The sequence below is a fragment of the Colias croceus genome, chromosome 16 (genome assembly GCF_905220415.1).
Source record: "Colias croceus chromosome 16, ilColCroc2.1".
NCBI lineage: Eukaryota > Metazoa > Arthropoda > Insecta > Lepidoptera > Pieridae > Colias > Colias croceus.
In genome coordinates, this window is record NC_059552.1 from 6683819 (window position 1) to 6697882 (window position 14064).

General features: G+C 31.7%; 1 protein-coding gene across 1 annotated transcript in view; it reads right to left on the minus strand.

Moving 5' to 3' along the window:
- Nucleotides 1-14064, minus strand: part of LOC123698710 (adipokinetic hormone/corazonin-related peptide receptor variant I-like) — a 53022-nt gene that overhangs the window by 26053 nt on the left and 12905 nt on the right. Inside the window, exons 3-4 of the mRNA XM_045645462.1 lie at nucleotides 4487-4592; nucleotides 1173-1377 (exon numbers count right to left, since the gene is read on the minus strand). Of these exons, the coding sequence (XP_045501418.1) occupies nucleotides 1173-1377; nucleotides 4487-4592 (311 nt within the window). The remainder of the gene's footprint in view (nucleotides 1-1172; nucleotides 1378-4486; nucleotides 4593-14064) is intronic.

Here is a 14064-nt window from a genome sequence, read left to right on the forward strand (position 1 = left end):
TTATTGCAAAATATTCAATTACAAACTATTTAATAGAATATTTTGTGCAATAATGTAAATAAAATGAACTCACTTACTCTTAAAATTAACTTTAATGAGAAACTAAATCTTATAATACAAAGCCCTCGCGCCGTGATTATAACTATCATTTCTCTTGATCGTGAAATATTTTAAAATGCTTTCAAAACTCCTACAATCTAATTAAACGCAAACCTAAGACGCAAACAATGTCATGTTCATTTCTTATAATAGTATCATAATTTAGCCTCTAAATTCCCATTATTTCTGCCTAAGTGAAAGGTTAACATTCAGAACACGTGCATAATATTTATGCTTAGGAAAGCATGCTATTTGAGGCATTTGTGGCTATAGTGTGCAGACATCGTACATTGCTCGCTATATAACATCATGTATGTGAGGTATTAAACCTGCCGTTCAATGTAAAACAAATTGGTTAACCGAGCTCTACGCTACGTACGCATGCTCGACTATTTCAGTTTATGCAAACTAAATGTAGTTTCGGATAGCAATATTAGAAGTTAACTTAGCCGCAGACGTTTAAAACTAATACTAGTGGTAAACATGTCTGCGTAAATATTGTAAAGAATAAAATATAATAATATTCTTAACTCAGCCGGCGCAGTGTCCAAAATAAACAACATTATCTAAATCATAATATTTTAAAACATGCACTCATACAGATACAAAAAGAAAGCTTGGGTATCTATTCATACTTTTTTTAATATTCTATGATTAATTATTACACTCGCATAATTTCGCAGCGCATCTCAAACATTAACACACAATTAACATCAAGTCAAAAGTCGCTTAAACCATTATAACCTTAGGCCGTATTCAGACAGAAAGCTGGAAACTTATAAGCGCTTACCGGCGCTTGTCAGCGCTGGTTCGTTGTACAAAAAGGAAGCAGGCTGAAGCAGATCAAGACAAATTTTATATGACAGCGCCAAGCGCTGACCGGCGCGGGTTGAAGCTTGTCGGCGCCGATCAGCGCTTATCGGCGCGTGTTCATATATTTTCCTGCGCGGGTTATCAGCGCTGACAAGCGCCGATAAGCGCTTATAAGTTTCCAGCTTTCTTTCTGAATACGCCCTTACGTTATAATAGTATACTTACGTTATAAACAGTATAAAGTTAGGTCAAGCACTCACCAGACATTTCCGCAGAATTCTTGGATATTTCGCAGAATATACAAGCGTAGCAAACCGTTATTATCACCAACGGTAGGAAGTACATAGCCAGCAGACATGTGACGTTGTACGCCAGCTCTTGGTGTTGGTTCGAGAAAGCCTCGAATGATACGCACTGCTCGAACTCCGGGACCGTCGGATGTTGCATCACACGGAACACGAGGCTCTGTAACAAAAATTGATTGTGAAATGTCAATTCTAATAATAGAATGTATTTTTTATTAAATAAAATGCGTTGTATAGAATATAGAGTCACTGAGGATTGAATAAACCTAACTTTTTGTTAGGTATAGGTACACAAAATCCAGTGTGTGAAAAAGTACGTTTTATTTTAACTTTGGCAATTGGTATACATGCTACAAAGAGCCATTGGTATACATGTTACAGAGAGCAATTTGTACACATCATCGATTTATTAAGAAGTAAGTTAAATAACTAACGGAAGAATAACCTTTAACCTAACAATTTTAATTTCGTAAAATCGTATTTTCTATACTTGACATAATAAATTAAAGAATAATTAATATTATATTAAAGCTGCTCTACAACAAAAATAAAACAGAGAAAATAATTATTTTAGGGTATGATTAATCACCTGTCTGTGCTCTAACGCCGTCACTGCGATAATGTCATTAATAAATGAAAAAAAATTCAATGTTCATAATATTACAAGTAGGTAGGGTAGGTAGGTATATTCGTTTCATAATATTATGAAACGAATCATATCCTACCTTCAAGTCCTCAAATTAAATATATACCTACCATATTTTCTATCTCACTTAATTTGTAAACAAATAAATAAAATATTTCACAGATATTAAAAGAACCAAAGACTAAAACCTTCAAGTCGTTTCAATAAAATGATGGCGTATTTTCCATTTCACTTCGTCCATTTTCCCCTCAAGCTACCCCTAAAAGGATCTAATTGCCTGTCTTTGTAAGGCTAAGCTGTAATCTTGACTTTACAAGAAATGTGCATTTTATATTTTGCTGAAATAATTACTAAGCTATTGCATAGCTTATCTATCGCGGGCCTTGAGCGCGGGGACCACAGCGGGGACCGTATCGAGAAATTCCGTAGGTAACGAAAAAACCTCACGCTCCCCACTCCGACTGGCGGAGGTGGGGCTTGAAGGCATAGCATGCAATAGCTTTACCGCGGCAGTCCTCGAGTGCCACACGTCGTTTTTATTTTTTGTAGACACTAGAAGTAGTTTATGACTTATGAGATCAAATGGTAATTGGTTATTTATACTTTCCTATTTCTGCAATTTTAAGCTAATTTTGAATGCTAATTTGAAAATTATTTATCGTCATATTATTTTTACATACCTATAGCGAATTCATTACAAAACTTATTCGTTATTTAGTTTCATGAATCACGCGTAATTCGATTTATTATTTCAATTTTAAGTATAAGTGTGTAAATAATTATACTACAAAAATATCTGCGTTATTGAACAAGCTAATTTCACGTACTATTGGTTTGTATTCAAAAAATATTTTCGTGAAACAATATTAGTTCCCTTAAGCCTGTTGACATGGTTACGACAAAGCTGATAATATTTATTTTAATTAATTTGGTTTAACTAGATGTAATTTATTTTTTTTAATAAAGGAGATTTTACAGTTTTTAGTACAGCATTTACTTGATATCGTGTTAAGTTTACAACAATAATAGTACCTATGTATAATGTATATAATATAGCCGTTTAACATTTTTAATAATAATTTGTTTCATTCATGTATTGTAAACAGATTTAAATCTCTAGTTGACATTAAAGACATTTTTACAACTTTTAAATATATTTATCTAAAAGTTTGAAGACTTTAAAAGAGTTAATTTAGCCATTCGGAATTCTGAGAAACATCATTGAGAACCCTTGGAGCAAATAGTATACCTAACATCAAAGTCCTTATCGCAATTACTTTTAAAGTATGCAAGCATACAATAACAAGCATGTACAATGTACATATTATATATTTGTTTCATTTATCGACATGTGATTAAAGAAACTCATTTCCAATAAAATTTTATTTCTCTGCTTTTGTGCGGGGAGGGTCAGTAATCAAAACTTGTGATTGAATTTGACCCACTTTTCCTTTGATTTTTACTGGAATGTTTCAAACGCATTTTTGCTTTGAAAGTAAATTATTGGACGCGTGTATTTTGATCTATGTATTTTATAAATCTAGAAAATAGTTCAATTTCAGTAATAAATATTCTGGAATACTAATATCCTGTGCGGTACAATTGTATCCCATTTATTTGATATAAAGGAATAAAAAAAAATATTTTATTCGTGTTGTTAATTCCATAATTTATTTTAAATTTTACATTAACGGGAGTAAAGTCCCGAACACAAACTAGTTCAAAATTTGAAACAGGGATACAAATTAATCTCTCATATTGAATTAGTTTGTTTGTTTGTCAACCGTTGTTACATTTATACGCTTCGCTTCGCTTTTATCCCAAAACTATATTGGATTTTCTAAATAACACCGCATTTTATTGAGATTGTATTTCGTAAAATATAAAGCCATTATTCAACTTAATTAATATCCAAAAATGTGGTTTTGGTACTCTTTGTATTTGCAAAAAATAAAATACATAATTCTTTTATAGGTGCAAATACGATTTCTTCCGATAATTAGATGAAAAAAATATTATATCCAGAGAAAAAAAATTAATTGAAACAGAGACGCATAAAATGTTCATCTTATTGAGAAACAGATCTTCTAGCCATTCTCTTTATTTTCTACCCCATTTAATAAAATATAATCTTAGCTATTCCTGACGTAGAACTTTGTCCATATTATTATATTTATTAGGTATATTATAATATTTATTATATTAGCATTGCTCCGCTCCTGTTGGTCTTAGCGTGAAAATATATAGCGTATAGCCTTCCTCGATAAATGGGCTTTCTAACACCGAAAGAATTTTTCAAATCGGTCCAGTAGTTCCCGAGATTGGCGAGTTCAAACAAACAAAACTCTTCAGCTTTATAATATTATAGTATAGACTAGCTTACCGCCCGCGGCTTCGCCCGCTTTCTCTAAAACGATGAGATTTAAACTATCCTATCCCTCAAGTTAGATGGAACTGCACATGGTGTGCGAATTTTATTATAATCGGTTATGTGGTTTAGGAGTCCATTGAGGACAAACATTGTGACACGAGATTTATATATATTAGAAAAGATTACACAGATGACGTCATATGAAATACTCACAAGGATTTAAATTGGATTCTAATAAGCAATGTCACTCACTTGAGGTACACTGCATAAGAGTGCGACGACCCACGCCACCGACAGCATTGTTTTACTCCTCTTTCTTGCTATGGCCAAACGGAGTGGATATAAAACTGCGAAAAACCTGCAAACAAAAACATAAAAATAATATTATTTTAAAAACAGTCCAAAAACGTCTAAAGCTATATTTGTTAACATTGATTGGTGATTTTAAAACTACCTTATTTTATATCTAAATTTTAAAAGATCAAAAAAAACTATACATTATAAGCTTCTATTTATTACCTACGTAGTAACAGAGAGAGTCAAAATAAAATATTAAGAATTTATGTTAATATTTTAATCTTGTAACACGATTCGTCAAAAAATTCTCTAGTTTATTCCCTAAGAGACAAAAGATAAATAAGTATTTAATAATAATAAATAAATAATAATAAATAATATTTTAATTCCAGATATTTCATCCATATTTGTGTTAGTATACATTAATCTTAGAAACTATGTTAGTAATACGATTATAAAATTAAATTCCATACAAATTAAATTCAAAACACAGATTAAAACCATTAAATATTATTCAAATTATCCATTATCCAATTATACTTATTGCATACAATGTAAATTTGCCCACCGCTTAAGGAATGGTCCGTCTACTTTCTCAATTAATGTCTTCAGAATACCATTGGAACTCTCACGCATTCTCCTCATCACAGATGCTGCCCTTTTCCTCATTATCGCGAAAAAAATCGTCGGTCTGGCAATTGGCAAACATCTGTGACGCGCTACAGAAGCGTGGAAGCCCCAACAGTACTCTGAAGCCATTGTTATATTGTACACGTAGGACATTGTAAGCCCGCCGCGTAAAAGATAGCCACAGGCTGCAAGTATAAAATGTTTGGCAGTACGCCTTAAATAAAGTTATTTTAGCCTGTGGCGAGCAACGAGCAAATTTTCGTGCGAGCATATTGCAGCGGACTGCCAATGCCCTACGCTCCCTCTCAATATCTTGTATATCATTCATATCTTCTGTCACAATATGCCCTAGATATTTAAACTCTCCTACTTGTTTAAGAGGACTGCCATTAATATACACAGGTGGTATGTCATGTACAGGGACTCCCTTACTTTTAAACACAAGAAGTTCGCATTTTTTTACATTATATTCTAGACCGTGCGAAGCTGCATATGACTCACAAATTTTAATGAGCTGCCTGAGAGCACCAATTGATGGACTCAGCAAGACCATATCATCCGCGTAACTAAGATTATTTATAGTTAGTCCATCGATAGAACACCCGATACCAGTCTTGCTGAGTTCATCAATCAGCTGGTTCACATATATGTTAAAAAGTGTCGTAGACGTCAGGCCGCCCTGTCTAAGGCCGCACTCTAACACATATCTATCAGAATACTCCCCCGCCCATCTGACTGAGTTAAACTGGTTGTTATACCAATATTGCAACACTCTAACAATCTCAAAAGGAACTTCAAGGTATCTTAGTTTTTCCCATAGCTTTTCGTAAGAAACACGATCGTAAGCCTTAGACAGATCAAGAAAAGCTGCGTAAACAGGTGTCTTCCTGTCTGTGTAATATCTCACAGTCTGTTTTAATGTTAATATAGCATGCTCTGTGGAAAGGCCGTGCCTAAACCCAAACTGCGCATCGTTAAAGTTTACACATTTTTGGAGGCGTCGATCGAGCAAGCAGTCAAAAACTTTGCCAAGAATCGCGGCTAGTGAGATTGGTCGGTAATTACCTTTATCTCCGATATCACCCGATTTGTTTTTAACTACTGGAACGACGACGCTCTCCATCATGTCTGCAGGCAGATAGGAATGACGGATACAAAAAGTATACAACATTGCTAGGACTCTGTAAATATGTTGACCCGCGTTTAAAAGGTGTTCTACGCCTAAACCATCGTGCCCTGCTGCTTTACCTTTCGCTAGATTTTTTACAGCGAACTTAACATCATTGGCATTAAAAGATATTGCACTTTCTTTTATAGGTAGGCAAGCATGAGACATCCGCTGGGACGACGGTATATTTGGATGTACATGGAAATAATCTTTAAATATATTTGCTATACCTTTTGGCTCCGTCTCTCCATCGACACTCATAGGGAGGCCCGCCCTACAATTCAATTTGTTAGTGGCTTTCCAAAACTTCTTAAAATTTTTATTTTTATGCAAATCTGCTATAATATCCATTTTAACCTGATCGCTATTGTTCTGATAGTATTTTAACTTATTTTTAAACTTACTTCGGCTCTTTCTCATATCTTTATAAATATTTCCACAGAAAGGCATGCCACACGCTTTCCAAAGCAAAAATTTACTGCGCGCCTCTCTATGAGCGTCCTTTACATATCTATTCCATCCTACAATATGCCTACGCTTACGATACAATCTAGTTTGTTTACTCAATATTGCAGCATCTTGTAAAATATTTATTATTTTATAATACAACTCGTCAATAAAAAATCTATGCTCCTTATCATAACACATATTTTCACAACAAATTCTCAATTGGCAAGGAAGATCAATATTTTTGAGGGCTGAGTTACATATTTCAGAATATTCGTCTACATTTATATCCTCATTCCAATGTACTGTATTGCTATTTTGTGAAGCTACATCGTGACTATTTATTTTTATCCTTAAACCATATATATTGCAATTAATGACTAATGGAAAATGATCAGACCAAAAAACGTCACTACGCACCTCCACATTTGAAATAGATAGCCAAGCTGACTCAGATGTTAAACAATGGTCGAGCCAGCGACAACAACCATGCGCATCGCTTATAAAAGTAAAAGTATTGCTATCTAAACCAAGCTTAATTACATCTGCACATTTCCATTGTTGATCTGAACAAAAATTAAATAGTTCCTTACCAAAGAGTTCACCAGGGTGGGCATTGAAGTCTCCCAATTTAAGATTATGAAGATGAAAGTAGATGAATGAGGTAGGTAATTTAATGTTATTGTAATAATATATCCTAATACAAAAACATTTAAATTCCTATATAATTATTTACTAATGTAAACTAGCAGATAGATTAGTATACCTAATATAAAAATTAACATCGAAATTTCTGAGGAAATAAATTATGAACTTGACGCATGTACAACATATTTTTTCCGGCATTTTTTCACAAATAAATGAGACTGTTCGAACTGCATTTGTAAATAATATCTATCTTAATTATAAGTTTATTTCTATAATAATAAATTTAATGAAAAACGAGAGTTTGAGACGCATCTTTCAAGTCAATATAGCGTGACCAATGACTTCGTTGAATCTATTATTCCAAAGACGACATTCAGTTCACGTCTTAGGATTTAGCGACACTTCTATTAATTTCAACTTAAATTTAAATCTAGATATTAATTTACTTCTTCTAATAACTTCATTACTAATTCCGACGAAGTCACTATTCATCAAAACATTTTTGCAGTTTATAACAACCACTTTGACAATTATTTTATAGTCTTGGTTGTAAACAACGCCCACGTTATATATATAGGGCCGATTTTTCAATCATTGGTTAAAACTTATCCGTCCAATAAAGTATTACACGATAATATTAAAATGGCACTTGTAAACTGTCAATTGCATGCAATAAGAATAAATTTTGAAATGGTAGTTTAATACGTTATTCGACGAATAAGTTTTAACCGAGGATTGAAAAATCAGCCCTCAATATGGTACAATAAATAACAGAGCTTAGCCCATTTATTTATACGTGATTCTCATATATCTTAGTCGTACTAGTATATTATATTATCTGATTATACGAAGTACTAATGAAACAACACTATAAATTCGTTAGTAAAATAATGATTTCCATCGAGTTACTTACTTGTTAGTTTTACAGTTAGTTCAATGGTGTGTATAAGGATTTAGATAATATTATATAATTGATAATTCATATCTTTTCAATATCGTTTTTTTTTCTTACTAAAACACAACCCTTTGAAAATAGGATATTACCAAAAAATAAATAAAGACCTATCAAACTTATTCTCTACTTTTGAGAGCGCTAAAATTATATTATATAAAATTATACAAGTCTATCTTCCCCTTTAGAGATCGTTCTAATAAGCTTGTCTGTAATAAAATACGTCTATGTAAATTAACATTAACTGTATATAAGGATAATATAATAAGAGATTAATGACAAGGCTATATCTCAGAAAACCTCGAAAAAACAAAATGTTTCAATATAATACGATTTCTCAAAAGAGATAACTTATGCCTTCTGCTTATACTATAGATTACCGAGATTTTCAGAGAAACCATTACAGTTTTATATATTTATATAAGTAGTTACTGTTATTGGAAATATTAATTTGATTAATTTCAATTCTGTAAATAGATTTAATTTAAAATTTAACGTGACAAACTTGTGCGATACTCGATCTCGATAATTCAAGAAGTGATTCATATTTCATCGGATTTACTATAAATTAATTTTATGCAAAATTATTCCTTCCGCCTATTCAGTATTTGGCACACGGATTTGTATCATGTACTGATAAAAATAATTAACAATTACACACTAACACTTTTAGAATACATAGAATGATAATATACATAACATTAAGAACAGACATACATAATACATTACAGCCAATTAAGTTAAAACTCAATACCATCTAATTCCAAAACTATAATACACACATAAAATAGCACTAAAATTATATTTTAAATATGTTTACTCGTTTAAAGTATACAAAATTTATGTTGAAGCCAAAACGTACGTACATAGTTATTAATTATTATTATTAACTATATTAAAAAAACTAACTACCTACTGATAATTTCACTGTATCCTTAAAACTACGTTATTATAATAAAAGTAATTGTTTAAAATCTAGAGTAACGCTACAATAATTAATGTAATGACTTTGTCCCTTTGTAAAGGTCTTAATTGTCGATTTTGTTAAAACGTTGACTACAACTGAGGACCATTAAAGATTTAATTTTAAAAGATAATAGGCATTTATCATAGTGATTGTGTAAACTGTATCACTGTTATCATTTTATATTATTTTAGCCCGTTATCCTGGCCCAACTCTGGTTTAATTCCTTCGGAACACAGTTTACCACTAGTTCGAAGGTCAGGGTCTGAACACAATGCTGTACCTGTTTTTTTTTTCAAAAATAAATTTTTATTTTATTTTATTTTTTAATTAATAAAAAACATGGCCTATGTCGTGTAATCTTATTTCAACCGATGAAATGGCTTCACTAATATTTTTTTTATTAGACCATGAATATATAGCTACCTATTTTGAGTATGTATTATTTAAAAATGAGCATTATATCTGTGAGCTCGAGAAATTATTTGCGATTTATTGAAAAAGCTTAGTTACCTGATTTGAAAATGAGCACAACCACAAGAAAATTACTTATGAAATTAAAAAATACACATTATAATCCTCGAGAATGCAACATGTGAATTTAACTTGGTTAAATTTAGTTCATAATAAAGTTAACTAGGTACACTAAGTATATTGATCTAGGAAAGCTAGTATTAACTTAGGTAGCTGTAATTTCTTAACTACTTGACTTTACGAATGACTGGTTTCATCTAAATTAGAGAGAGTTGTAAAATCTATACTCAATATTACAGCTGAAGAGTTTGTTTGTTTGTTTGAACCCGCTAATCTCAGGAACTACTGGTCTGATTTGAAAAATTATTTCGGTAAAAAGGCTATATATAGGCTTTATATATCACGCTAAGACCAATAGGAGAGGATCACTGCGGATGAAACCGCGGGGCATAGTGTAGGATATAAATATAGGATACAATAATATTATTGTTATAAATGTTTTTTCAAGTTTCTGGAAAAGAATGTGATAATTTTTCAATACAAAGAATGGATCGGATCAACCCACTTTAGTTTTGGCTTCAATATGTATTGCATTTATTTTCGATTCATAAATAGCTTTACTAATGAAGCTTTACAGTGCAATTAATATGAAAAATTTCAAAAGTTTCAAAAATAAACTCTTGATTTAAAACTATACAGTATTTTAACGTAGGTAGATATTATGATCCGTCGAAACTGAGCGAATGGTTAATTAAGAAAATAATATCATACATATTGCCAGTTTCTGTTTTTTGATATTATGTTTTAGTATTTATTTATTTTATTAATTGCGCTTTAGTATTTTATATTTACTCAATGGCCTAAATAGTAAATACCATACCATAGTAGTATAATATAAAGAGTATACCATACTACTATAGTATAAAGAGAAGTACAGTCGCAAAAATAATGCTAACTAAATAACGAGTTTAGACAAACCGATGCAATATAAACTTGCTTTACCAGCATTTTCACAAGTCCTTCCTATCTTATTGCAGACGTGTCATTCCACCTTAGTAAGCGTTATAAAAGACGTTATCTTTTTCCTAAAAAGTCTTTTTAATAAACCGTTCATTGCTTTCCTCCTACGCAAAAAGATTATAATCCAAAACTTCGAGGCGGCCGCGGCGTTAAATTTTAACAATGTAAAGTCTTTTGTAGTTGCTCAATTTACCTTATTTGTAAGAAAGCCAGAAACTCGATCTATGAGCGTTCATAAATTATCTATACTAATATCTATACTAATATTATAAAGATGAAGAGTTTGTTTGTTTGTTTGAACGCGCTAATGTCGGGAACTACTGGTCCGAATTGAAAAATTCTTTCGCTGTTAGATAGCCCATTTATCGAGGAAGGTTAAAGGCTATGTAGGATTACGCTACGACCAACAGGAGCGGAGCCACGGGGGTGAGACTACGCGGAGCAGCTAGTAATATTATAAAGATTAAGAGTTTGTTTGTTTGTTTGAACGCGCTAATCTCAGGAACAACTGGTCCGATTTGAAAAATTATTTCGGTGTTAGATAGCCCATTTATCGAGAAAGGCTATCGTCTATATACATATAATCACGCTAAGACCAACAGGAGCGGAACAATGCGGGTGAAACCGCGGGGAACAGCTAGTTATTTATAAACGTATTATAACTCGTCCATCAGTAACTTTTATTACACATTATGTAGGACCAAGTTTCTTTCGAAACATATTATTATGAAAATTTAAACAAAGAGTTTATAGCCTTTGTATAACAAACTTACATTCAAATTTTCACAAGGAGTTACGACGGTATAGAAATAAATCTAATTTGAATACTTGTAGCAGACAACAAATTTTGTAATTATTGTTAAATTACATAACACCTACTTATCTTATAGTTCAATGAGAGTTATATTCAAATATAATCTGGATTAAGTTGCACTAGAATTTCACTTATGCTTTAAAAATACAAATTGTGTACCTACTTTGACAATCCCCTTATTCGATATAACATTGTATCTATCAGATATTATGCTACTCTTGCAAAAATATTAATATTGGGGACTAGCTTTTACCCGCGGCTTCGCTCGCGTTAAGAAGTATTAATATTAATTGGGTATATTTTTGCGGCTTTGGTACTTTTTTTTTAGCGTATGTAAAAACTTAGGGCCTACAAAACTACAAAACTTTCATCACATATTTTATCCCCTTAGAGGTGGAATTTATCAGAATCTGTGAAGGCTGTGCGTTGATAGATCACTATATCAGTCACCTTTGAGTTTTATATATATATAGATTACTGACTGTAACCGCAGGGCAAAGCTATGGTATGAATTTTCGAAAATCTTTTCTTACCGGACGCCTACGTGTCATAAGATCTATCTACATGCCCAATTTCATGCAAATACATCCAAGGAATAAAAAGTTTCATACAAACTTCTATCCCCTATTTTACCCCTTTAGGGGACGAATTTTCTAAAATCCTTTCTTAGGGGACGCCTACGTTATGACATCTATCTGCATGCCAAATTTCAGTCCGATACGTCCAGTGGTTTGAGCTGTGCGTTGATAGATCACTATATCAGTCAGTGAGTTTTAATAGATAACATTCTTTCATAATATAAAATGTTTGTAGATAGATCGATAATTGCTTTGGGTATCATTTAAGCTATCACCAATTTAATTAGTTTTGTGTTTCTTAAATAATAGGGTTTGTCCTCAAAATAGTAGATCTGTCACCAAAATGTAGTCACCAAACAATGCAAAATCAGTCCCACAATAAATCACCTAAAATCCTGAGATATAAGGTCTACCATTCTGAGCACAGAGCTATTATTTAAGTAACAAAACTGTTATTATAAGAACGAAGTTTATATTCATGTAATGCAATATAATTTTATTGGTTATCGATCTCTTATTTTACACATATATTAACATTAATTTGATAATTCATACCTGGGAACAATTTTTGTTTATCTGAGAACGAAAATATTTCGTGGTGATAGATCTATTTATTAGGTGATACGACTTGATGACAAATATAAATTTTGGTGATAGAAAATATAGTTCCCAATTGCTTTTAGAACTTCATATATTTGGACCGTATGAAGATGTATCTAATATTTACCATTATATTATAAAGCAATTTAATAAGTCAATTCTATGGATGTTTACGAAAACAGGCAAGTACTTACGTGACTTAAAACGCTTTATAATTATTTATATTACTTTCTGTTTAATTGATGAAATATTGTAGGAACAAAGAGGAACGTTTGTTTTCTGTATGCAAAGAAACACAAAAGAATTGTTGCACATGGCCGATTTTAATAACAATTGGACATAATAATGAAGTTTTTAAGTTGAATATTGAGGACTGAAATGCAATTTGAATTTTTTATCATTGTATGTTTGATTTCTTAATAAATATAAAATTAATAATATCTTGTGTACACTTTTTTAATTTCGTAATCAATATACAATTACAATCATTGTTTACTAGTATTTATTCGATTGCAAGAAGAAATGCTTACGAAAAAAATTATTTTTAGTTATTTCTTGTGGATGCAGACTCAATCTAACCACTTCAAATTCGGGAAAATAAAAAACTATGCTACTTATATCTATTCTAATTCGAAATAATTCGCTAGGTAGGTACTTACATTGCATAAGTAACATTTTATTCATGTATTAGTCAATAATCAATATCATATATATTTCAATATCACCAAGTTCATTGTATAAGAGTAACAAGTAACAATATACTGCCATATTGATTCTGCTACATAACATACTTGAGCAGAAATCTCAATCAAACTCTTAATGCATGGTCAGGCATTATCCGTAATAACTTCAACACGTGGTCGAGACACGTGAGGAAACAATAGTATAGTTCATGGAAAATCAGTATGAGAAAAAGCTGTTATTCAATTTCTGATAGCTACGAAGTACGAACAACTTTATCTAGAAAATACGTCGTTAATAAATAAATGAACAAATTGTTTATTTTAGACCATCATACATTTAATGATCCAGGTTCCTAATATAGTTATTATCTGTTTTTCGGGAGCCTGTGTTCACACTAAGTTATATTACACGAGTTCACTCAGCTAATTAGACATAATTTATAGTAGAGCCATTTTAATAGGCAACATTTGACAGTTCAACAAAATTCAACAACGTAACCTAGTAACGACGACATAGAATAACATGATATTTCGTTTTGTTAGAACTGCACATTT